Genomic DNA, 25,529 nt, shown 5'->3' with positions numbered 1-25,529 from the left:
CACACTGTCACCTTTATTTTTGCAGAGGTTTAAACAATACAGGTAATTTTGAGTAACACCTAATATTCTGCTGTGACAAAGTAAAAAAAAAAAAAAAAAAAGTGCATACTGTATATGCAGCAAGGGCAGATTGTGAGCCGGGGAGGCAGCTGTTGTTGATCTTTAAATGACAAGCTTTTAAATTCTGTGGAAATCTGTTGAACGTTCGTTGGATTTCTGTGGGCAAAGGTTTCATGCACAACGATCTTCTTATGAAAGGTATCACTTTAAATGAGTGTTTATCGACTCTGCTTTTGGTTTTTCCCAGCACCGTACACATTAGATGACTCCCACATCAGCTTGCCGGCTCATTTGTAGGATGATCTTGATTTGTTGCTTCAGAAAATATGAAGCAAGATTGAGAAATTCTCATAGAAAACGTATTTCTGACTTATGATACCTTTAGAACTTGCCACTGAATGTATTTAATTTCTTTTGCTTTTAAAAGGCACTTACAACATTGCAAGGCCACAAACATTATTATTATCAATTATCATAAGAAAGATAATTAAAATTTGCTAAAACCATTCTGAAAAAAGTAATTCATAAAACCATAATTTACTCACCCTAAACCCATGCAAGGTGTATCTAATACAAAGAGAGTTATATATAAAAAAATATCCTGGCTCTTCAAAGCTTTATAATGGCAGTGAAAGGATTTCCAAAGCATTTTGATTAGTTTTTGTAAGAAAAAGGTCCTATAAAAAGGTTTTATAGTGTAGTCCTCGAGTGGCTTTCTAGCACAGTGGAAAGAGCAAAACAAAACACTGGCCACGAATTAGAAGTATAAAACAAGAATTTGTTTTAAAAAAAGGATTTCGATATGAACCATTTCGATATGACTTTGCTGTGAACAAAACATGGTTCTTACAGGACTAGCACATTCTCACACGTCTTGCATCATCAGCTCAAACACCACTCTTTCATGAACATTTATGAAGTTTGTATGAAAATATGTACACAAAACTATGCGTTTTTCTTTCAATTCTTAAACCTCATTCATTTATCAAGCAGGAGTTTCAAAACGTACAAAAACAAAATTCTCAGTTGCGTGGAACAAAGAGAAGAATGTTTTAGTCCCAAAAGGGTGGCTGGATTTGTCCACACAATCACACCAAAAAAACAAACAAACATGTTTTTGAAAGACCTTGGTCTGATTGAATTTTTCAGTGTGCAGAAAATACAGCTGCTTTTTGGACTGAACCCTATTTGTTGCCATTATTAAGCTTGAAAAAGCCAGGATAGGCTTGTTTATTTAATATAACTCTGATTGCATTTATATAAAAGACAAAGGCCATATACACCTACGATGACTTGAGGGTGAGTAAATAATGGCATAATTTTCTTTTTCGAGTGAACTATCCCTTTAAATCATTTCTGAAAAGTATTCTTTTTGGCTGTTTGTCAAAGAATGTGAGAACCCTGTGAGATCGGTTGTCAGTGTGAACAGGAAGAATTAAGCTATACTGCATTAATGCTTCTTTTTGTATGTTCCTCAATGTCTTCCTCTAGATACTCTGATGGCCTACTGGTCTAAAGTCAATCCACAAGACATCATGAACTTCCTCAGTCTACTCGAGTGAGTGACTTACTTCAAGTTTCTCATGAGGTGTACTTGTCTGACCAAGATGATCTAATTACGTATATGAATTTAAAACTTGTGTAACTACACAATGAGATGGGAAAAGTCTCATTTGCAGTCCAAAGCAGCATTTATTTGATCAAAAATACACTAAATATTAATGCAATTTAAAAAAAAAAAACTCTTTTCTATTTGAATTTTTTTTAAAAATGTAATTTATTCCTGTGAATCAAAGCTGAATTTTCAACATGTTTACTCCAGTCTTCAGTGTTTAGATTTATGTGCTGGCAAAAAGTCAAATCCTGCTTGTGTTGCACACTGCACACATCTGGGTTTCTGGTCCTGAAGATTAGAGGAAATAAAGTTTGTTTCCAGAAAGTAACTCCCTTTAATCTCTGTTCAACATTTTATCAATATATTAATTTCAAGTCTTCTCTGTCTAGGATCTGCATAGTCCAGTTCCGTTATGTGGGCAAGCGAAACATCAGCCGGTATGCTTGATCAACTCAACAACGACAGCATGTTTCCCATTTGAGAATTAACCACATTCAGATCACTCGTATTTACATGAACCACAACTACGTCACCCTGCCTGCTGTTGTGTCATCAAAAGCCAGATCTTTCATTACACTGTGTGCTTTCAAATAAGCAGTGTTATCAAGATTAACGTGGTTGTGGACAATACGGCTCTGTTTGTGTGCATTGTTTAGAAGCCAGGAACCCTGGGTGTCGAAACTCTTCTCATCTGAGAGGAAGTCTCAGACCATGCCGGTGCTGCGAGGTCGGGGAAGCCTAATGCAGGCAAAGCTTCAGCAGTTCAGCACTATGGACACCTCATTAACCCTGAACATGGGTAACTGGTGTACTCCTGTTATTTGATTTCCTTTAGTCATGTGAAAAATTGCATTATGATACATGATTTCCATAGCTTTTCTGATTCTATAATGATATATTATGCTATACTACAAAAAACAAGATGTAACGCATTGTAATGCGATGAAGAAAATGAAACCTAAAAAAACTTAACAAACAAAATGTTATGTAATGTAACAATTTACCTTCAAACTTTACATTCCACTCACAAGTCTCAGCTCACCATCATGTATTTTTTTCAATAGCAGGTTGTAGTTTATAATATTTTATAATTAATGTGTCATGCTCACCAAAGCTGCATAAATGGAATAAATAAATATATACTAATATATGGTGATATTGTGAGGTGTTACATTTCGATTATTCCAGCATTCAGTCTTCACAGTCTTTTGGGAATCATAGTAATTTGGAAAATCATAGAAATCATAGCCATTCTGGTGCTTAATGTTTTGTTGAAATTGTACTTAATATTTTTCATGACTCTTTGAGGAGAAAGCTTACATTATAACAATATTTGTAAAATTATACATTTTATTTCCGATCAATTTAATGCACCCTTGCTTTAAATTTGGCAAAAAATAAAATAAATTAAATATTAAAAAAAGACTAGTATATTTGAATGTCAAAAAATTTACAGAACAAGTTTCTTTTACCATATAGTCCTTAATTTCTTGACCGTAGCTAGTTATTAAAAAGAAATGGTTGAAATAATAAAGTGGTTTAGGACCCTTTTGGGTAAAGGCAGTTGCACTGTAATATTAACTTGCGTCTTGTATTTCAGCTGGAGGTTCCACAGAAGCAGAGATCAGCCATCAGTGTCTGCTTGAGGGAAACATGTCGACAGAAGCCTGCCTTACTGTACTGGACGTACTCTCACTCTTCTCTCAGAGCTTCAAGGTAATCACCGGCACTTAAAAAGAGAGAGTAACTTGTACTTATTCTTACCATAGTGTTCTTAATGAGCTTATGGTTGGATAGGTTGATTTTTTTTTCACAAACTGATCATGTAGTTAATGGATCTTGACAGACTCAGCTGCTGGACAGTGATGGTCACAATGCTCTGATGACGAAGGTCTTTGACACTTACCTCACTTTACTGAAAGTTGGACAATCAGAGACCGCAATCAGACACATCTTTGCCTCTCTGCGAGCCTTTATCATCAAGGTGAGATCAACATATTTCTTTTGCAAAAGGAATAGTCAAGTCAGGTCTGCTTTATTGTCGATTCTTCCATGCATGCGGCACATACATACAGAGAATAGAATTAGTCCCAGTCTTGGACCCTAGTTGAACACAGGTAACCCTGACAGTACAATATAAAATTACAGTATCAGTAAGAGATAAATAAAGGCACTTGGCAGGTAGGAGTGCAAACTAGTGAAAAATAGTGCAAATGAATAATGTAGTGCAAAGAGCCTATCAGTGAAAGTGAGGTCCTCTGTGATGTGAACACCCAGGAACTTAGTGCTGCTTACTTTCTCTACAACGTCAACTAATTCTCATTAATTTGCAACTACACGCCTAACTAACTCTAACTCTCAGAGTAGACTTTTAGGGTAGGTTTAGGATTTTTAGAATAAGTTGACATTATACAAAGTTTCTGATAGTCAGTATGTCGTGGACACATCAAAATAAAGGGTTAGACGATATTAAGCAGACAGACTACTAATAATCTAACGACTGCTGGATGGCATGTAGTTGCAAAGTTACTTACTGTTAGTTTTACTGTTAAAATTTTTTTTAACATTGTGTTTGTGTCTCCATCTATATATTTTAGTTTCAGGTTCCTCTTTTTAAGGGCCGTGTTACTCTATGTGGTTCGCTGTGCTATGAAGTCTTGAAGTGCTGTATGTCTAAACTAAGTGTCCTACGTGGGGAAGCATCTGCCCTCCTTTACCTGCTCATGAAGAACAATTTCGAGTACACCAAGAGGAAAAGCTTCCTGCGCATGCACTTACAGGTACGTAACAACAATTTGAGCCACCTATTTAATCTAATACTTTTATTTGACCTTACTAAACCTGTTCTTTTTTTCTTTTTGCCGCTTTATTTTCCAACTGTAACGTGAGCCCTAACTGTATGTAACTTGGTAAACGGTTATTAGCCTGCCAGATGTAATGACAAATTATCCTAGCTTACTTGTATATCAGCACAAATCTTGGACCATCATTCGAATGTTTTCTTGTCAAAGATCAACTATTGCGCAGTACTTTGCCGTAAAAGATCACTTGGGTGTGGGGGTGGTGTTTCGCGTAATACAGAGGATTGCTGTAACCCAATGATTCAGATATGGGTGGTTACTGCAAGGCTGCATGTTTGATGCCCAAAAGGGTTGATTAATGAACTTTCATCACCAAGTCCATGAGAAAGACGCTGTAATGGCCTTTACAATGTTGGTAAACAGCAAAACCGTCTTGTTAGCAAAATATCGAATAATAGATCAAATGTGATCAATTTAATTGTTGTTTCAGATTTTATTATTTCATAAATTACTTCATAAATGTTCAATCTATAGATCGAAGATAATAGGCCAAGAGTATACTAGACTAGTATGGTGAGCAGGTAAAGAATGAGAAATATTTAGTTTCAGTATCTGTCTTTGCATGTTTATCATTTAAAATGTAACATACATTTAAAATGCAGTTATAGTCTAATTAACATTTGGACAATGTATATACCACTAAATGGAGCACAAATTAAAAGGCCTCTCAGCCAAATGGATCTATACCCATGTGGAACCAACTAGTTCATGACCAAGTTAAAACTGTGTTCATGTGTTATAGGAATGCAAACAAAGCCTGTTCTAAAACTTCTGATGCAGTGTGTGCATTATTATAAATAAGTTTAGTTAACTAAACTTGAGAGGGTTGATTGGCTCAAAATGATTTCTAGCAGGCGTCAGATAGAACTTATCTTGTATTGTTATCAAAAGTGAAATGACTGGATGTAGAAATGAACACTACCATTCACAAATGCTGCATTTATTTGATCAAAAATACAGTTACATATACAGTTATATAATACATATTATGAAATATTATTTTTATTATTGTATTTAAATATATTTATAAAATGTATTTAATGCCTGTGATGGAAAATGAATTTTCAGCATCACTACTCCAGTCTTTAGTGTCACATGATTTTTCAGAAATCGTAATAATCCTGATTTACTGTTCCCTTTTGCTAGGATTTTTTGATGGATAAAAAGTCTTAATTAACAAAAGTTATTTGAAATTATTTGATCTATTGAAATGATGATGAGGTCCTTCATGATAACCTTTGATCAAGATAAAGCATTCGTGCAGAATACAGTAGTAAAATCTTTTTTGTTTATCACTTAAAACGTTTCCACAATAGTGAAACTTCATATGACAAATGAACTTCCTTGTCTTAAAGGTATAGATTGTCTTGACATGCAGTGAAGAACGTGTGATCGAATCAAGTATGTCTGGAGTCAGCTAATAAGAGTGTGTGGGCAGTAACTGGAAATGTCAAATTATCTGCAGCTCCGCACTACTTCTAAGGGAGATTTCACAATTTATGAAAACTCATAAACCTCATTTATAAAAAAACCTTTCCAAAGATTTTGAAATTAGTTTAGCTTATCGTTCTCAAACCACCTCCTGCTGGTTTAGTTCATTTAAAGGAGACCCTGACCTCTGAAAGTACGTAATAGGGTACGTTCTTAAACGGAAAATGAAAAAAGTTATTTGAAATATATCGATCAATTTAACGCGTCCTTGCTGAATAAAAAAAATCAACACAAACATGACCCCAAACATGTGAATGGCAGTTTACAGGATTTAACAGTAAGACTTTTGTGTTTGTATGTGCTTACTTGCGTGCGATCCGGTGTGTCACAGGCTTAGATCGTTAACAATTCGGTGTATCTGATATTACGTAGACAGCCCGGGTGTCTTAATGTCTTTGAATGTGCTCTTATCAAACACATAAAAGGTTTGCTCAGGGTGCGTGAGCATGTAAAAAATATGCATGGTGTAATAAAACCTTTATAGTGCCAGTGAGACAGGTCAAGCCACATTCAGTTGTTTAGCTAAATACCACGTCTCACATGTCTTAAGGCATCTGTATCATTTCGACTGCAAATGCAAAACAAGAACTTTACTTTTTTGATTTATAGTGGACATTTCAGTTGCACCCTCATTAATAAAAACAATGCTGGTGTTTTCTGCATTCACACTGAATTCACAACGCTTTTAGATTTTCTATACCTACTACTAAACTGTATTTTTTGGTTGTACTTTCACTCTGTGATCCCTAATGTGCTGTGTCAGGGCGTTACTTTAGCTATTATTATAGAGTTTAAGCCTCCAGGGCTTTTAGCAAACGAACTCACTTTTTAGACTTTCTCTTTAAGCTTACAATGTCCATTACATTACAATGTTCAACAGTAAATTTAAGGCTACATTTATACAGCAATGATGTCACAAAATGTACAAAAAGTGTAACATAATTTTTATAACGGCATGACGCAAACACACCCTAAAGCACCCCAAGAAAACCTTGAACATACAGTGTTATTTCCACCATGTCTCACATAATGTGTGTTTTTTTAATAGCATCCTGTGATGGAAATGACATTTTAGACATCTGTGTAATAAAATGGCTGACTCCTTTGTCTTGCCAAGGCAAATTTCATAGCTGGCAGTTTTTTTTCCTCTGCACACCATTCAATTCTATTTTCATACTGGCTGTATTATTTTGCATAATACATTTGCATAAATTTCAACTTAATGGATAAAAAAAATGTGTTCACGTTCAATTTACCTTGATTTATCTTTGTTTTCTACATTCTTCTTTTCTCTAATCTCAAGCATGAATTTCACTGACAATAATAGCCCCTTGGCAAACAAATATACTAACTGCCTGTTCATGTGTGACCCAAGTATATACATTTTGTCTGTTTCCTCTGACCATTAGATCATCATTGCCGTGAGCCAGCTTATCGCTGATGTGGCGCTAACCGGCAGTTCACGTTTCCAGGAGTCCTTGTCCATCATCAACAACTTTGCCAACAGTGATAAAGCCATGAAGGTGCAGTAGAAAAGTCATGTTTTTTTCAAACTACCGTGCTGTTTGTTTTGGTAACTGTCCCTAAAACTCTATTTATATTAGTTAATATTATCTATTTATGTTATAGTTAATATTAAGATATTTATGATAAATACAGATTTTTATGTGAATATATATATATTATACTGTATAAATACACCACGTTTTCGAAAAATATGTGAAGCTGGTGCAAAACTTGTTAATGTTAAACAGGCGTAAGCATTCAAGCATTTTACAGAGCGGAGTAATAAAGGGCAGATGTCGTCTGCCTGAATACAGAAAAGAAAAATTTTTCAAAGTAATTGCTATAAACCACACACCGCTTTTTAATAACAAAGCCTTTCACAGATAAGGAACGCATTGTTGAGCTCCAAAAAACACCAAAATGGGGTGGAAGAAAAAATACTTATTTGAGACCTTTTTTGAAAGTTCAGCTTTGCTAAAGGATTAGTTCGCTTCCAGAATAAACATAATTCGCTCACCCCTAAGCCATTCAAGATGTTCATGCCTTTTTTTAATTCTTTATTGATTAAACATTTGTAACTATTTCAAGCTGGATCAAGTGCAGGATCTATCCATGTACATAATATCGGTCACACTTTATATTAGGTGGCCTTAACTACCGTGTAATTACATTTAAATCGATCATTTGGTACAATGCGTTTTATTGTGTACATACAGTATATGTTTTTATATTGTATTTATATTTAGAAAAAATAATTGTCTGTCATTAATCTCTGTAATTACTTTTATATTTACACTGTTGACCCATCCCTTACACCTTAACCCACCCTTAAACCTACCAGTACCACCAAACCTGTCCCTAAGCATACCCATATCATCATATTTGACATGTGATGCCACTTATGCCATATGTTGTACCAACTAATTCTTAACTGTGTGTCTTGCACTAACCCATGGTTTGCTGGTCCATGCTGTTAGTAAATCCGGCCCAATATCTCAGTTTGAATTGAAAGTTTAGCATCATAACTACAGATATTGTTTATTAACATTAACATTACATGCTAACTAAAGTAAAAAAAAAAAAGTGAAATCACTCCACCATCATTGACTACACCCCTTTAATTTCTTTTAATTTCTGAAGAAGAAAATGCATAAACATCTTGGACAACGTAGGGGTGAGTAAATTATTAGGAACCTTTTGGAAGCGTTTAAAAGAATATGATACAGACTTTACATGCAAGTTATTCTAGTGAGATGAAAAAAAAGCTGCAAAATTTGCATAGAAGAGTAATTTCAAGGAATGTGACTTGCGTTAACAGCCTACAGTAATAAGTGTGCCAAAACACCTTGTACGGTGTTCTTGCTTCTCTGTGTAAATATTTGCTATAATCTAAATGTCTCCGCAGACCACCACGTTTCCATCTGAAGTGAAGGGTCTGACGATGAGAATTCGTACGGTTTTGATGGCCACTGCTCAGATGCGCGAACATGAAAAAGATCCAGAAATGCTGCTTGACCTTCAGTACAGTCTCGCCCGATCGTACGCCAGCACTCCAGAGCTCCGGCGGACCTGGCTGGACAGCATGGCACGGGCACACGGCAAGAATGGAGACTTCTCCGAGGTATGCTGTTTTCAGCGCGTGATGCTGTGTTGTTTTTGTTGGTGCAGGTGCATTGGAAACGTCAACTTGTTTTGGCTTCAATTCATTCTGCATGGATGAAATTAGATGTTTGCTCGGTGATGGTGCCTGTAGGCCATTTTTAATCTCCACCTCACCCTGAAGCTGTAAGTATACACTCAATGTCATTCTGCACATGGGCTGCAGATCATATCACGTGCTTTACGGTGGAAATTTCGGAGGAAACGCAGTGTTTGTTTTTTCAGATGTTTATCGTAATATATCGTACATTTGTTTCATTCAGTTTTCATTCAGTATTTTATTACCAGTAAATTTGCATTGGTTGACATAAATAGCAAATGCCAGTTCTTTTTAAAACATCAGCTTCCGGACTTGATGTTAACATCTTTTTTGGTACGGTCTAATTGATCTACTGATGCATCTTAAAAAATACATTTGATTTACCATTACTTTTATAGAAGGCATTAAAGGGTTAGTTTAACCCGAAATGAAAATTCTGTCATTAATTTCACAACCTACAGTATGATGAATGCCGTCAAATACGGCAGCCGTCCAATGGGGTAAAACAGTCCATGTGACATCAGAGGCTCCACTTCAGTTTTTCCACGCTACGAGAATACTTTTTTGGTGCAAAAAAGTCACAACACATACCCATGCTTTCAACTTATGCACTTAATGTAGTTATTTTAATATATGTTACTGTTATCTATTGTAAATAACTTAATAAAATCAAACTTAGTAATGGCTTTCCCAAAGTTATTCTATGACAAATCTGCATTTTGTTGGATAATAGCCTGTTATTACAGCTTCCCCGTTGCATGGCGTGAATGGATATTTAGCTGGGGTTTTTTACAACGTACATCAACTGCAAAGGGACCTGAACCGAACCAAAATAGAGACAAAGACATTTTAAAGCACTATAAAGTTTTTGTGCAATATATTTCAAATGTTCTGAAGCTGTTCCATAGTTCAGTGTGAGGTACAGATGAATATTTAATTCATTAAATTCAAGTTTACAGAAACTCTTCTCTCAGCTGTGCTGTCTATCCTCCGTTCAGCATTCAAACTGCGTGTAGCGTTCAGTTACTACAGTCAAAACAATTAAACTCTCTTAAAGAGCATTCAGTAAGATATTTGAAACCGTCAAGAGAAATGCTAGAAAAGAGAAATGCTAGCAAAGCGCAGATTTAATACACTGCGCATTAATATCTCTTCCCCTTTCCTACATGGACTCGAAAGCCTGCACAGCCTCCATGTAGTATCAAGCGCACCTTTTCTGCGCACGGGATGCACTTAAGCGTTTGTATGCACAGTCTGTATTGAAGACTTTCGTATTATAATACTTTTCTGTGCAATGAAGGATTAATAATAGTCTTTCTTGTTCTGTTTTATCTACCACGTGTTGCTGCCTTCATTACTGTGCTATACATTTAAAATAAATGTTGTAGTATGTACTCATTTATGAATAGAGTCTATTATTTTTTTAATGTATGTATTTTATAATAATACAAAGAGCAACGTGTATCATTTTACCAGATTTAGTCCTCCACTTATTGACTTTTATTTGTAAATAAACATGTTTTACTAGATTTTATCAAATGATTGTGCACCTACGATTTTTGTAGAGTATTTTTGGATCGGTATTGGCAGATATTTAGAATTTTCTTCGCATCCCTAATATAAACTGCTTAATCTGCCGTTTTCAGTAAGATTCAATGTTACTAAATGTGTTTCTGTGACTGCTCTTGTGGTTGATTTGCAACTCAAACTTGTTTATGATGCAGCAAAAAAAGAGTTTACAATAATTAGCATGCAGTGTATCTGGCTCCCGTGGCAACCTCACGCACTCGCAGCTGTTCTGATCAAAGTAAAACCATTTTTAGCGTTACATGGATTGTGACTTTGTATGTTACGACAGAAATGCTAAAATGTATTTGAACGCTTCACTGACCAAATTGACTGGCTTGGTTTGCCCACCCCAAGCTCAAAAGTCAAACTATGGTCAGATGGCTCTCCGATTTCATCAAATGTCTTAATTTGTGTTCCGTAGATGAACGAAGGTCTTATGGGTTTGGAACGACATGCGGTTTTTAATTAATGAGTTTTCATTTTGGAGTGAACTAATCCTTTAAATGCCGATGTAGTGTTTAGTTTAGTTTACGTTAAGTTTGAAAGAAACATACAATATATTTGGTCAGTTTAATTATTTATTAGACATTATTTACATACATTGTCTTGATAAGTTTATTTTTTTTATTAGGGGTTTCAGTTGCATCGCATAAATCGGTTATATTTTATGGCTGTATTTAAGGGCGAGAACCCATTTGGAAACCACCTCCTGGTAGTAAAGTTTAGGTTATCTATGAGATTACACCTGTCACATCCGTTGCCTGACTGAACACAGGTCAAGCCTTGATCACTTAACAACAGTACACAAGAAATGTTCAGTGCTGTTTAACTTAGTGCTAGCATTTGCTAGCATTTCTCTTAGTGATTTATAAATTATTTAATAATTGGGCTTAATCTGTTCCGTACTCTTCTGATATGTTTAGGTTAGCTGCAGTGTTTCAGTCTTCATGTAAATATGTCCCCCACAGAATGAAAAACAGGAACAGAATTGGACTAAAGGTCACTTCCTTGCCAGCATTCTCTAATATTTCTATTTTAGCCGCATTCAGGGAATACGTCCAACAGTGGATAAGATTATATAACAGTAGTTCCTTGTGCAGTGGATGCCCTTAAAAAATTGGGGTAGTTAATAGAATAGTTTGCCCAAAAATGTAAAATTGTAAATCTACGCTACATCCAAAACGTAGAGGCGTTTGTTTCTTGGTCAGAATAGATTTGGGGAAGTTAGCTTGACTTCACTTGCCCACAGATGGATCCTCTGCAGTGAATGGGTGCCGTCAGAATGAGAGCTGAAAAAACATCACACTAATTCACGAGCTGACACACGATTCAATCAGTTATTTTCTTGTGAGTGTAAAGCTGTGTATTTGTAAGAAACAAATCAATCATTAAAACTCTTTATCTTTTTCACTTTCATTTTTGCCAAACATATTTACATTTATAAAAGGTAGAAGTGTTGATGGATTTGTTTCTTAGCAAAATATATACAGCTTTTTTCCTTCACAAGTCCTTAACTGAAGGACTGGAGTCCTACAGATTATTGTTTTTTTGTTGTTGTTTTTTTCTCCCAGCTCTTTAGACTTTTATTCCGACGGAACCCATTCACTGCAGAGAATCCATTGGTGTGCAAGTGATGTACATTTCTCCAAATCTGTTCCTATTAAAAATACAAACTCACCTACATCTTGGATGGCCCAAGGGCAAGAACATTTTTTAGGAGGTTTTCCTTTTTATTTGGACTATACCTCTAAGTCCTCTCCGTTCATTTCATTGTGTGTGAGATTTGTTTTCTCAGTTATTTTCTCTGCTCTTGTGTTTTTACAGGCTGCTATGTGTAATGTTCATGTTGCTGCATTGGTGGCAGAGTATTTGCACAGGAAAAGTAAGTTTGCAAAGGTTTCTTTACTTTCAACAAAGGTTTCATGCTCATTTATTTGGCTAAAAGCATTCTTCCATAGATGATGTATCTTAAAAATCAGCCGTCTGACAAATTAAAATCAGAGTGCATGTCTGACCCCGTATTACAATGATACATTTATTTGTGCTACATTTATATTTATTTACAAATTAAATTATGGAATTATTTATATTTAATTTTTTTTTTTTTATGGATATATATATATATATATATATATATATATATATATATATATATATATATATATATATATATATATATATATATATATATATATATATATCACAAAAACAATAAATACCTGCGGCTCATGTAATTTCCCTAATTTTCCCCATGCAAATAATGATCCTGCTCAGGACAAAAACTTTTTTGTGGTGCACAATGCAAATGGCAATGCAAAGTCTCAAACAATGTGTCAACCGGTTTCTTTTTCTTTCCCCTTTATTTGAAATAAAGCACAGATGAACGCAAAATGTCTATTTTACAAAAAGGTTTTTGTCTATTAAATAGCAAACAGATTTTGTTAACTTCTAGCAGTTTTGAGTTTTCCAGCTTCTGTGATGTAAAACTAAAAGGATGTCACAGATCCCACAAATTTGCATAACTGGAAACCAGAGATAAAAATGGCATTGTTTATAGGACTGCTATATGTTTCTCAGAAGTTGGTACCAGTAATGCAGGACTATTTTATAAACCCTAATCATGAGTATTCTTTAATAATGCAACAGCTTACGTACTGTGGCTTCAAACTGAATTTGGACACCCAAGAAAAAAGCCAGTTAAGATAAAAATGTCATCTTTATTGTAATGAAACATGAAACGAGCACACTTTTTTTTTTTTTTAAAGGAAAACCATTCATAATTTGAATGTCTGTAGATGTTATTCCGTCTTGTACTTTTGATTCATATGTGTTTTAAAGGTTCTGTTATCTTACTGTTTCAGAGCTGTATCCGAGTGGACTGGCAGCTTTTAGGAAAATCACCCAGAACATCGATGAAGAAGGAGCTATGAAAGAAGATGTAGGGATGCAAGATGTGTACTACACCGAGGTAAACGACACCAACAGATCAAACACATAAAAGGCCGTACCAGGAATATTTTTAGACGGACAAGTCAAAAGAAGCACTGTTCAGCATGCACTTGTGTGACAGGATGTCCTGGTGGAGCAGTTGGAGGTGTGTGTGGAGGGTCTATGGAAAGCTGAGAGAGTTTGAGCTCATAACGCACATTGCGAGACTCATTATTCCAGTTTACGAGAAGCGGCACGAGTTTGAGGTGAGAAGGAATGCTATGCAGATTCAGGAAATGTGCTTTTTCCTTAGGCAAGGGCTAGTTGCTTAATCTTTTCTTACACAATGCTGTGACTGTAAGACTTTGTGGCACCTGTGTTTTTTTTTTTTGAAAGCTCCTTACTCGACTTCTACTCTGACCAAAGCATAGGCACACTCTGATCAGGCGTGAAAGGAATAAAGTAGCTCAGTCAGGTGACGTGGGCATTGTCAGTCTTTATGAGAACAACCTTGATCTGTTTCACTTTCACTTCCGAGTCAGTTACTTCTCAGTTAATGTGGAAAAATTCTGAGTATGATTTCTAGATAGAAGTATGAAAATAAAATCCCCTACATACCAGAATATCATGCATGGAAGTATTATTATAGTACCGTTTATATACTCATAGTATTTATTAACATTTTTAAATGGTTTTAAATGTAAAATTATATTGGAAACATATTTTTTGTCATTTTAGGTAGTTTCATCATCTTTATATATTTTTGAAATGAATTAGATTTTTCATTTCAGTTACAGTAATTTTAGCACCGCAACTTAAGTAAGCTGCCAAGGCAACATTTTCATTCATTTTAGTTATATAACTTTTGCTTTTAATACTTTTGCTAGTTATCACAACACAGCAACCTCATAGCAGTGACTCGGCAAACACTCGTTAGCATAAACCACACATTTTATAAATGTAAAGAATCCTTCTGTGGCGTGATTAAGAGACATTGTTCTCTGCCTTCTGTAGTCACTGTTTGGAAAGCCATCCGTAAACAAACTCTTATACATGGAAACTTTGCCACAGTGCCAGTTTGATCCTTCCAAAAGTCTGTGCTTTGTTTCAGCCGTTTCCACCAACAGACACTCATGCAAATCATAGACTTGGATGCACCATCTTGAGTTGTTTCACTCCGTTAAATAACAACAAAAGTGTGTCATAGTTTTGCATGGTTTTTAAGGAATTTCATTCAGTTGAAAGTTGTTAAAGGATTCATCTTCTGTAATTAGCATTAGCAAATATTAGGAAAACCTGTCTATATATTACACTAGCAAAGGTGAAAAATGGAAAATGCTATTGCTTCATGACAATGAATGAGTCATTATTTAAACTGGTAATTGAATTGACATTTTTTTGTATTTAAAACCAATTCCATATAATCTTTTTAAATGACACCAATAAATGATTTATATTTATAGTATTGTATATAGTATATTACTATAATATTGATCTTTTTTTTCTACATTCTATCCTAAGTATTTTCCATAACTTTGCTTCAGTAAATGGCACCACAGAGTCTGACAGGATGATTTATTTACAAATATTTGTCTTTTTTTCAGTCTACACTAATAAAGAGTCAGTTTTAAGGGAAACTGTTTGCACCTTTAGGATATGCACCTCGGCTAACAGTGACATTATTATTAAAGTTAAGCATACTTTTGAAGTTTGCGCAATTCAAAGTTGACATACAGTTGTAGAATTTGTCTAGTAGTTAGTTTACTCATCGTATCTGACTTGTCACTTCCTGCTCTTGTTCCTAGTCCTTTCGTATTCATCTCTTTTTGTTGTTAAAAAGCGTGTTCAATTTGACACATTTCACAGTTCACATTAAGCAAGCCAAAGAGGATGGTTTCGAGCGGAAAGGCTAAACGGAATGAAAACTCTCACAGCGTAGATGTAAATCTATTTCTCTGTTTTTTGTAGAAACTGAGGCGATTGTATGACACACTGCAGCGAGCGTATGCGAAGATATTAGAGGTGATGCAGTCCGGTCGACGTCTGCTGGGGACTTACTTTAGAGTCGCCTTTTATGGGCAGGTGGGTTCAAACGATAACATACCACATGCTCAGCTTGCTTTTAGCCACCACTTCTCAAAATGACTTCTCCGTGTATGCTATTGATATCAATTATCTTTTGATCGGTAATGTACACATGAGACGTCACTGCGAGATTCACCTGTTTGGGTGATGGCAAAAATATGTTTCGAGAAGAAAGCAAATGTCACATCAAGCATATTTTTACTAAAGATTGTTATAGGTGTTGAAAGGCATCTACATTTATTTGGTCAGAAATACAGAAAAAAAGTGAAAGTACTGTTTTCTCCTGTAATAATATTTAAAACGCTGTTTTCCGCTCAAGGAACTATTCTTATTGTCAGTTTTGCTGCTTAATTTATTTGTGGGAACTGCATTCTTTGATCATTAAAAAAATGAAATAATATTTATTTTTATTTATTTATGAATTTTTGTATGTTAGGGCTTCTTTGAAGAAGAGGATGGAAAAGAATACATCTACAAAGAGCCAAAGCTCACAGGTCTTCCTGAAATTTCTCATCGTCTCATAAGTCTCTACGGAGATAAGTTTGGAGCAGAGAATGTCAAAATCATCCAAGATTCCAGCAAAGTAAGAAATCACAACATTTATGTTTAACTGTCTGACTTCCTGTATTGTGCAGAAATGAACACGAGGAGTCGTCTTCCAGGAAAGACTTGTTTATATTAGGAAAAACAAACATCCAGCTTGCGGTCTTTGCATGTTTTTGAGTATTTCAGTTCAAAACTACTAAGCTTTATCATTAACATAATGATTTTTTTCTTTTCCGAGTTTCATAGCACTCTCTATTATCTCATTTTCTTGAAATAAAACAAACCACACACAAACGTGCTTATCTTACCCACAGGTTAACCAGAAAGATCTAGATCCAAAGTTTGCCTACATTCAGGTCACATTTGTCAAACCCTACTTTGATGAGAAAGAACTGGCAGAGAGGAAGACGGACTTCGAGAAGTGCCACAACATACAGCGTTTTGTCTTCGAGACTCCATTTACGCTAACGGGAAAGAAACAAGGAGGGATTGAGGAACAGTGCAAGCGGCGAACCATACTTACCAGTAAGTATGCGGACAGCAGGATATCTGGCATCGTTCCCAGTACAACATCTGTGATCTGAATCATTTTTTTAGTTCGTACATCAACTCTGTTGGAGTTAAGGATGTTACACTCATGCCCAAGCCGTCAGACTGATGTCATCGGAAGGCCCATTGTTTTAGAAAGGAGAAGCATTTCCAGATTTGTATTAAAGATTACGAAGGCAAAATAATTTATTTTGTGGATTGAATTGCACGGTTGAGTTGTTCACCACAAAAATAGCAATGTGAGCCAACGAAATAAATATAGTAAACACTCATTAAAACATCACAAGTAATCCACATGACTACAGTCCATCAGTTAATGCATTGTGAACCGAAAATGTGCAAATCAAAAAATGTAAGGGATGCTCCACCCCAAAATGTCATGAATTACGTTCATGCTTTACCAAACCCGTAAAACCTTTGTTTGAACACAATTTAAGATGCTTTGGATGAAAACCGGGAGGCTTGCGACCGTCCCATTGACTGCCAAATAAAATACACTGTCAAGGTTCAGAAAAGTATGAAAGACATCATCAAAATAGTCCATCTGCCATCAGTGTTTCACGAACGCTTCGTGTATCCACAGAAAATAAAAATAATGACTTTTTTTGCGTTGATGGTTGAATAAACCGTTATTTTTATTTTCTTCAAATACAAGAAGTATTCTCGTCTGTTCATGAAGTTCAGATTGAACCACTGAGAGCAGATGAAACATTCAGATGATGTCTTTCATACTTTTCTGGACCTTGACAGTGTTTATTACTTGGCAGTCAATGGGACAGTCACAAGACCTCCTGGTTTTCATCTATGTTGAATTGTGTTCTGAAGACGAACTAAGCTGTTATGGGTTTGGAAGTACACAGGGTTAAGTGATTTAATGACAAAATGCTACTTTTGGGGTACTAAGTTGGAGTACCAACTTCAGACCAAAACGTGGCTCCATAATCCATAATATTATTTAATTCAGTAAAAGAGTCAATTTTCTGTTGCCCTCTCGCATTGAAACTCCAACAGTTTTTACAACTGTTTAGAACAGTTACAGTTTGCTTGTAAACAGTGCTTGACCTATGCATATTTCTGTCGTGATTTAAATGAGATTGCTTTTTTTTTTCAAGTGGAGATAGCAGTAATATGGATACAGTACTATTTACTCTTTATTTTATCTGGAAACAAGTTTAAACCAAAAAAAAAGGTCTTGATGGATATGTTTTTAACAAGCAAACAGCTTTTGGCTTCTCACGACATTAATTAACGGACTGGAATGGTTACTTTTTGTGATGTGTTTATCAGCTGTTTAAACTCTTATTTTGATTCTCTAACTGAATGAAAAAGTTAAACTCGTCAGCTTTCTAAGCAGAAACAAAACAGTGCGTCTGTGAGTGGTGGTTTAATCAACATTGCAAAACTCAAAATTGCTATGGTTACTATTGTGTCATTCATCACAATTTCATAATTGACTTATGTTTCATACACGCGCGGAATGAGCATTTATGGAAAATGTGTTGCAACGTATTGCGTGCACACGACCCTTATTGTGTGAACAAGCGAATGCTTTTAAACACTCACGCGCTAGCTGCAGCATTCATTTCCATAACCCCAAAACATGTCATGTGTTTAATACTGCATAACATCTGTTTAATAATTGATGAAGCCAAGAAAATGTGTTTACCACATGCAATGACAACAACAACGTGTCAATTCTGCAAACTGGCACGCACTTGAGTGACAACTTTTGTGAGCGATAGACTCACGGAGATAATGACTCTTTTCAGGCGTCTTCTTCAAACAGTCAATATTGACAACAGCAGGTGTGTGGCTAGCTGTGAACCTGCTGACTCTAATTGTCAGTCAGACGTAGAAGAAAAAATAGATTTACCACTGAGATCGTGATCGCTGTCTTTTGTTTTGGTGATGGTGTTTGTGTTCAGGATCAAAAGAATATTGTTTCGTTGACTGCGTGTGTTTTTTTTGCATGTTGTTTGTGTCTACAGCGGCCAACACATTTCCCTATGTAAAAAAGCGCATCGAGGTAGTGGGAGAAAAGCACTTGGAGCTGAAGCCGATTGATGTAGCAATAGATGAGATGAAGGAGAAGAGCTCTGAACTCGCCAAGCTCTGCTCCAATCAGGAGGTTAACATGATCACACTTCAGCTCAAACTCCAAGGCTGTGTTAGTGTGCAGGTACTAGTACGCATTACACACTGCTATCTATCTTCCGTGTCCGTTTTTAATGAAACGGATACCGAAGAATTAAACTGACCAGTAATGAGAGTAAAGAGATTTATACATTGCAAAAGACTTTATTTTAAGGTGTCTATAATGCAGGGTAATTACCTAGTGAGTACTTAGTAATAGGAAATGTGTTTACCATGTAACTGAGTTATGGAACAGTTTGTACTTACAGTTTGTAATTATGTAGGTGTAGTAGGCCGCTGCTATTTATACAGTTGTAACAGACAGAGTGTGTTACACAGCTGCTTATGTAACCAAAAGACTGTCACACTTGTGTTGCAGACTTCATACAAAGTAATTATAAATTCTAGTACACAGACAGTACACCGTCAGTTTTCTCCAATCATTCTTCAGAACCATGAGTTGCCAGTTGGCGGAAAACAAAGTGTATTTCTTTTCAATCATGGGAGCTGGCGAATGAAAGGGGTCTGAGCGAGAATCTGGCAACCTGTGTGTGTGGAGGGGTTGGGTGAAAAAAAAAAAAAAAAAAAAAAAAAAAAAAAATATATATATATATATATATATATATATATATATATATTTTTTTTTTTTTTTTTTTTTTTTTTTTTTTGAACTGCAATATCTAGTTCAAACACTGTCAATCCTACATATAGCACCTTTAAGTGTATTTTATGTGTATCTATACTGTACACTGTATCTGGCTGCATACATGTAATACCTTTCTAATTACATTATAAGCTACTTAATATAAAGTGTACATAATTGTGTGTGTTGCTTGGTCTGTGACACATTTATAATAGTAGCTGCCTGTTATATCTACATAGGTACAAAATGTAATTACAGGCTATAACATAACTTTACATGATAAGCACATTTTATTTCATGCAAGTACAACAGCTACTACTAAGTACCTAAATAGGTAATTACTCTGTATTATGACACCTTTAAAATGAAGTGTTACCGATTTCTCTTTCAAGATACATGCAACCCAAATTTTCCCTTGTGCAAAACAAAATTTAAATTTTTTGTATTAATATGACCATATTTTCAGTGTATCAAAATATTCTTTTAAATACCTGGCAATCGCTTGATGCGTCTTATACTGTTTTGGGGCTTCTAGGTGAACGCGGGACCAATGGCATATGCCCGAGCTTTTCTGGATGAATCCAAATCTGGTCAATCCAGTAAAAAAGTTAAGGAGCTCAAGGAAATTTTCAGGTATGCAGGCGTTACTTTGGCAGTTTGTTGAACTTGCAAAGGGAACAGATACCTATGTGGCTACAGAACCAGAGAAAGTATGTTGGGTCAGACAACAGTTACAAGGAACCTTGCCAACGCATAAATGCTTGGTTTCTGAAGCAGTATATATGTATGTGAACATTTAATACAAGTACTATATGTAGTTCTATATGTACAAGTACTATATGTAGTTATCAGTGAGCTTAATATTATTTTGGTTTGTTTTTGTTTTATTTTTTTACATTTCCCTGGATATAAAACACAGTTGGCTCATCTTTAAGATTTCTTCTTAAGAACTTTAATTTCAAGAGAATAGTAATTGTACTAAAACTAGTTGAAGCGAGCTATGTTCAGGAAGCAACCAACTGTATTCCCTGTTTATTCAACAGCATGTATCAACATGCCATGCTGCAGGAATGTATTGGTTATCATACCAAGGCATCTTATTCTTGTAAATGGTATTTGCGTTTATAGCAGTGACAACTAATTATATGAACACACACTATAACAATATATATATAAAATTATATATTATGTATGTATATATACACATACATACACACACACATATATATATATATATATATATATATATATATACACACACACACACACATATATACACACATATATACACATATATATATTATATATACATATATATACATATACATATATATACATATATATATACACACACACACACATATATACATACATGTATATACATACATCTATATCTATATATACATATATATATGTGTGTATATATGTGTGTGTGTGTGTGTATGTGTATATATATATGTATATATACAGTATATGTGTGTGTATATGTGTGTAATGTATATATGTGTGTATGTATATATGTATATATATATGTGTGTATATGTGTGTATATATATATATATATATATATATATATATATATATATATATATATATATATATATATATATATATATATATATATATATATATATATATATATATATATATATATATATATATATATATATATATATGTATATATATATATATATATATATATGTATATGTATATATATATATATATATATATATATATATATATATATGTATATATATATATATATATATATATATATACACATACATATATATATAATTTTACATTGTTTCTGTTATGCTCAATTGTTTGGTTATGTGTGTTCCAGGCAATTTGTCAATGCATGCAGCATGGCTCTGGACATTAACGAGAGACTCATTAAGGAGGATCAGTATGAGTATCATGAGGGACTAAAGGCTAACTTCAAAAGCATGGTGAAAGAACTTTCTGATATCATCCATGAGCAGGTATGTTTGATTGCTCTTTTATAGTTCTTAGTTCTTGTTATTCTTTCTACTTCCATACAACAAAGTTCTGAAATTAATTCAACCCCAGACTTATTTTAGTGGATTAAATCTAAAAGTTTAGATTTAGTTAGTATTAGTTTTCATGATTCATTATATTAATTTATTATATCAAAAATCAAAAAACACACCAAAAATACTAAAACTTTAAAATGAAATGACAACACATTAAAAATGATTCAAAATAGCAATAATAAAGTGGATAAAATACTGCTACATTAACCCTGAAATAACTAACTTAAGCTAAACTTAAGCTAAATTAAAATAATCCTGTACAGCTCAAACTGCTTAACATACAGACTCCATTCAACTTTTTCTAGATCATTTTATTGTATTATCAGTTTTTTCGTGTTTGTTTAGATCGACTTTCGGATTTAAAAGCCTGATTGGTGTTATCTAATTGGCATTGGTAACATCTATGTAATTTCAGACCGAAGTGAATCTCACTGCACATCTAATGGCCTCTCTGCCACTTCCTATGAAAATGTTGACCCATCACGTTTTTTGTTCCTAATTTTTGTTTCGGTGCCTTTCGATAAACCCCGTAAATGTATTGCCACACTAACTTAAGAAGTTAAGACTAAAACACTTGCTTCCTGGTGAAAATTGGATGTCTTTTCCGTCTTATTGTTTTCACTCTTTGCATTTGTGCCTGATCTCCTCTGCACTGAAGTGCGCTTCCTTATAAAAAAAAAAAGTAAAAAGGTCACCTTTCACATATTAATGGCAGTTTTGCATTTGTTTGCCTGCCAAGTTCTTACTTCGGGCCCTGTGTAGTGGTTTTTAATGGTTTGCAGCAATTACAAGTGAATTAGAATAAATCGGTACGTTCTCTTGACCACGCAGACTCCAGGAAATGGGCTAACTGGCCATTTCCCTCAGTAAACAAACCAAAAACCAATTCTACGTGTGTTTGTTGGCTTAGAAAAAATATTATTTCAAGCCTTCGTGGTTTTTTTTTTAGCTTGGAGGCAGTGATTGGCAGACAGGTTTGTTAGGCTGGTACAGTGAAGTGGGAACAGGTTTGTTCTGGTTTGTCTTGCACACTCTGAGAGATTGTGTCCTGAGATGGCACACTTGACTGAAGATTTTAAGAGGGAAAGATTCCAAATACTTTTCACTTTCGTGTTGTTTTTGTGTACTACAAACAACTGTATTTTACCCTTGCGATTCGACACTCGTCTTATAGGCTGGAAAAAATAGAAAAATTAAGATTTCCATGTTTTCAAAATGAATACATTAGTTTTCATTATTATTTATTAGCACAAAGCCCCAGATCTTTGCTTTCCAAAACCGGACTAAGGACCGGTTTCACTAGTTCCAATTAATTATTTGCCATCACAAGTCTCCTTTTACAGTTTGAGCCAAAGACCAGTCACACGATATCTAAAACATAAAGGGTATGATTACAGTTCCCGGAGCAATGTATGACATTTTTAGACATTTGTTTTAAATTCAGATTTTATTTATGGTTTAAGACATTGTTTGTAGTGATAAAGTGAACACTGTAGAAACTATGTTAGCTGAACACTATAGTTTGGTTACAAAAAAACAAACAGACAGCAGTTACATTTGTCTTTTTCTATAGAAGTGAATCTGATTAAGTCTTGATAAGTGAACCTAACTTTTAGGTGAGGTTAACAAGAAGTACCTAGACTAAAATTTGCTTAAAACTGTTTAAATCCTTAGGCAGACATACATATGACAGTTCTAGTCTGCTGTATGTGAATACTTACTCTCACACATATCATGATCAAATTATCGTGAGCTCTTGGAAACAGCTGTACTTTCAACACGGCGGTCATCTTCTGTCAGGACAGGATATATTTGCTAATACACTAGAATAATTCCTCTATACAACAGAATTACAGCAAGCGAGTGTTTGTCTGTGAAATTACTGCTCATTGTGTCATCGTGATTATTAAAAACACAACTATAACTGGAAGTGAGAATGTGGTCATTTCTTTCAAAATCTGTAGGGCACTGGTTAAAACAAATACTTAAACTAATCAGTCGAAAAGTGTCATTTTTCTCTTCTTTGTTATTGTGAATATAATGCTGTCCTATTTCTTATGCTTCTAATTCGACTCTGTTTTTCTTCATTATGCTGCCATGTGCTATAGATTGAGTTCTAGGTAACTGCTTTTGTTGTTTAAAAAAAAAAAAAAAGTATTTGTCTCCTTTTAAATATCGATGCATGCGGTTGCTATGTGTGACCCTGGACCACAAAACCAGCCGTAAGTGTATATTTTTTAAAATTGAGATGTATACATCCCATGAAAGCTGCAAACATAAGCTTCCATTAATGTATGTTATCGACTAGTCGAAAATCAGGAATCTGAGGTGCAAAAAAATATAAATATTGAGAAATTCGCCTTTCAAAGTTGTCTTAACGAAGTCCTTATCGATGCATATTACTAGTTTGGCATAAAAGAAATATCGGTAATTCTGACCTACGCAACATATTTTTGGCTTTTTCTATTGGTGCACTGGTTTTGTGATTCAGGTTTCGTGATTCAGGGTCATATATGCCATAATCGTACATCAGCTAATAACATGACTCCAAATCTCCCACTCCATTTTCGAAAATCCTCATCCTGTTTTCATCTGGCACCCCGCAGATCTTCCAGGAGGATATGATGCGTTCCCTTCTGCAGAACTCTCTCCACGTGTTCCGTGCCATCAGCGGAACCTCCACTGACCTGAGCTAGAACCTGGTGGACAATCGGCTCTCCTCGCACCTGAATGTACAACTCAAGATTCTAGGCCTTCAGCAAGCATCTCTTCACGCTACAGGAATGTCAGCATTTTCCGTGCCATGTTTTTACTTGTTGTGTACATACAGTTTGTGTACACAGTATGGCTTTTACAGTTTATTTTAATGGCAACATGAAGTCAATATCAACTGTCTTATCACATTTGCATCGATGTTCCTTTTAGGCTCACCTTGCTTTTCAACTCTTTTACTCTCTTACCATTATGGAAACCTATTTCCACCACATAAGAAAAAAGCATCATGGTTTTTGTAAGTCGTAATATGACTTATGATAATATCCCATTATGATGAGATAATCAAAATGTATATAAAAATATCCAAGTTTATATTGAGTCAAATGAGTCAAAATTGACAAAGTTACAATTTCTGATTCAGAAAGTCAATATATGAGACGAAAAGTTAAAATGGACTCATCATTTATGATGAAACTGACATAAAAGGGTGAAATTTTGATGGTTAATAAAAAGTCAAAATTATGACAGTCCTAATTTATGTGATTTAAAAAGTAATACCTTTCAGGTTTTGTCATAATTATGATTTTCTAATTTAAATTTAAAATGTTGGAATTTGACCTTTTCGTCTTTTTACGTAAATATCTTCTTTCATGTAATTTTTAAGATTTTTCTTTAGTTGGTGGAAAAAGACTTTCATAGAACATATATCCAGTCACCTCCATGTGACCACTTTTCATGATCCAATCAATTATTGATGTATAAATTCAATTCCAGTATTCTTTTTCTCTTGTATCTTTTAAAAGTAAAATGGCTGACCGGTGCTATTATATTTTGACTGTACATTTTCTCTCATACAGTCCATTTTGCATCTCAGACAGACTGTCTATTTTAAATTGCAGGGATGCCACTGGAAACAAAACTTGCAGTGTACTTCGATCGCCCAATACGCCAAAGATCAAATAGACAGTTAATGCCTGCATTTCCATTTCGAATAGCTTTTTAAATCCGCAGTTTTATTTTCTGAAAAAAGCAGGTGACCGTAAAGCAGAAAAGCGAAACATTGCAGGGAAT

The 25,529-nt window shown here is 34.7% G+C and overlaps 1 protein-coding gene across 1 annotated transcript in view; it reads left to right on the top strand.

The window, feature by feature from the left end:
- The window catches only part of dock11 (dedicator of cytokinesis 11), a 61,678-nt gene extending 36,393 nt beyond the window's left edge, over positions 1 to 25,285 (top strand). The window contains 19 exon segments of the mRNA XM_043243831.1: positions 1,552 to 1,618; positions 2,065 to 2,112; positions 2,332 to 2,474; positions 3,276 to 3,391; positions 3,522 to 3,659; positions 4,273 to 4,455; positions 7,437 to 7,550; positions 8,939 to 9,154; positions 12,626 to 12,683; positions 13,663 to 13,769; positions 13,872 to 13,928; positions 13,930 to 13,995; positions 15,698 to 15,811; positions 16,251 to 16,397; positions 16,675 to 16,885; positions 18,898 to 19,088; positions 20,221 to 20,318; positions 21,533 to 21,671; positions 24,350 to 25,285. Of these exon segments, the coding sequence (XP_043099766.1) occupies positions 1,552 to 1,618; positions 2,065 to 2,112; positions 2,332 to 2,474; positions 3,276 to 3,391; positions 3,522 to 3,659; positions 4,273 to 4,455; positions 7,437 to 7,550; positions 8,939 to 9,154; positions 12,626 to 12,683; positions 13,663 to 13,769; positions 13,872 to 13,928; positions 13,930 to 13,995; positions 15,698 to 15,811; positions 16,251 to 16,397; positions 16,675 to 16,885; positions 18,898 to 19,088; positions 20,221 to 20,318; positions 21,533 to 21,671; positions 24,350 to 24,439 (2,303 nt within the window). The 3' untranslated portion in view covers positions 24,440 to 25,285.
- The last annotated feature ends 244 nt before the right edge of the window (positions 25,286 to 25,529 follow it).

The sequence above is a fragment of the Puntigrus tetrazona genome, chromosome 7 (assembly GCF_018831695.1).
Source record: "Puntigrus tetrazona isolate hp1 chromosome 7, ASM1883169v1, whole genome shotgun sequence".
Lineage (NCBI taxonomy): Eukaryota > Metazoa > Chordata > Actinopteri > Cypriniformes > Cyprinidae > Puntigrus > Puntigrus tetrazona.
Note: the sequence above shows the minus strand (reverse complement) of the source record. Positions and strands in the feature narration are given on the sequence as shown.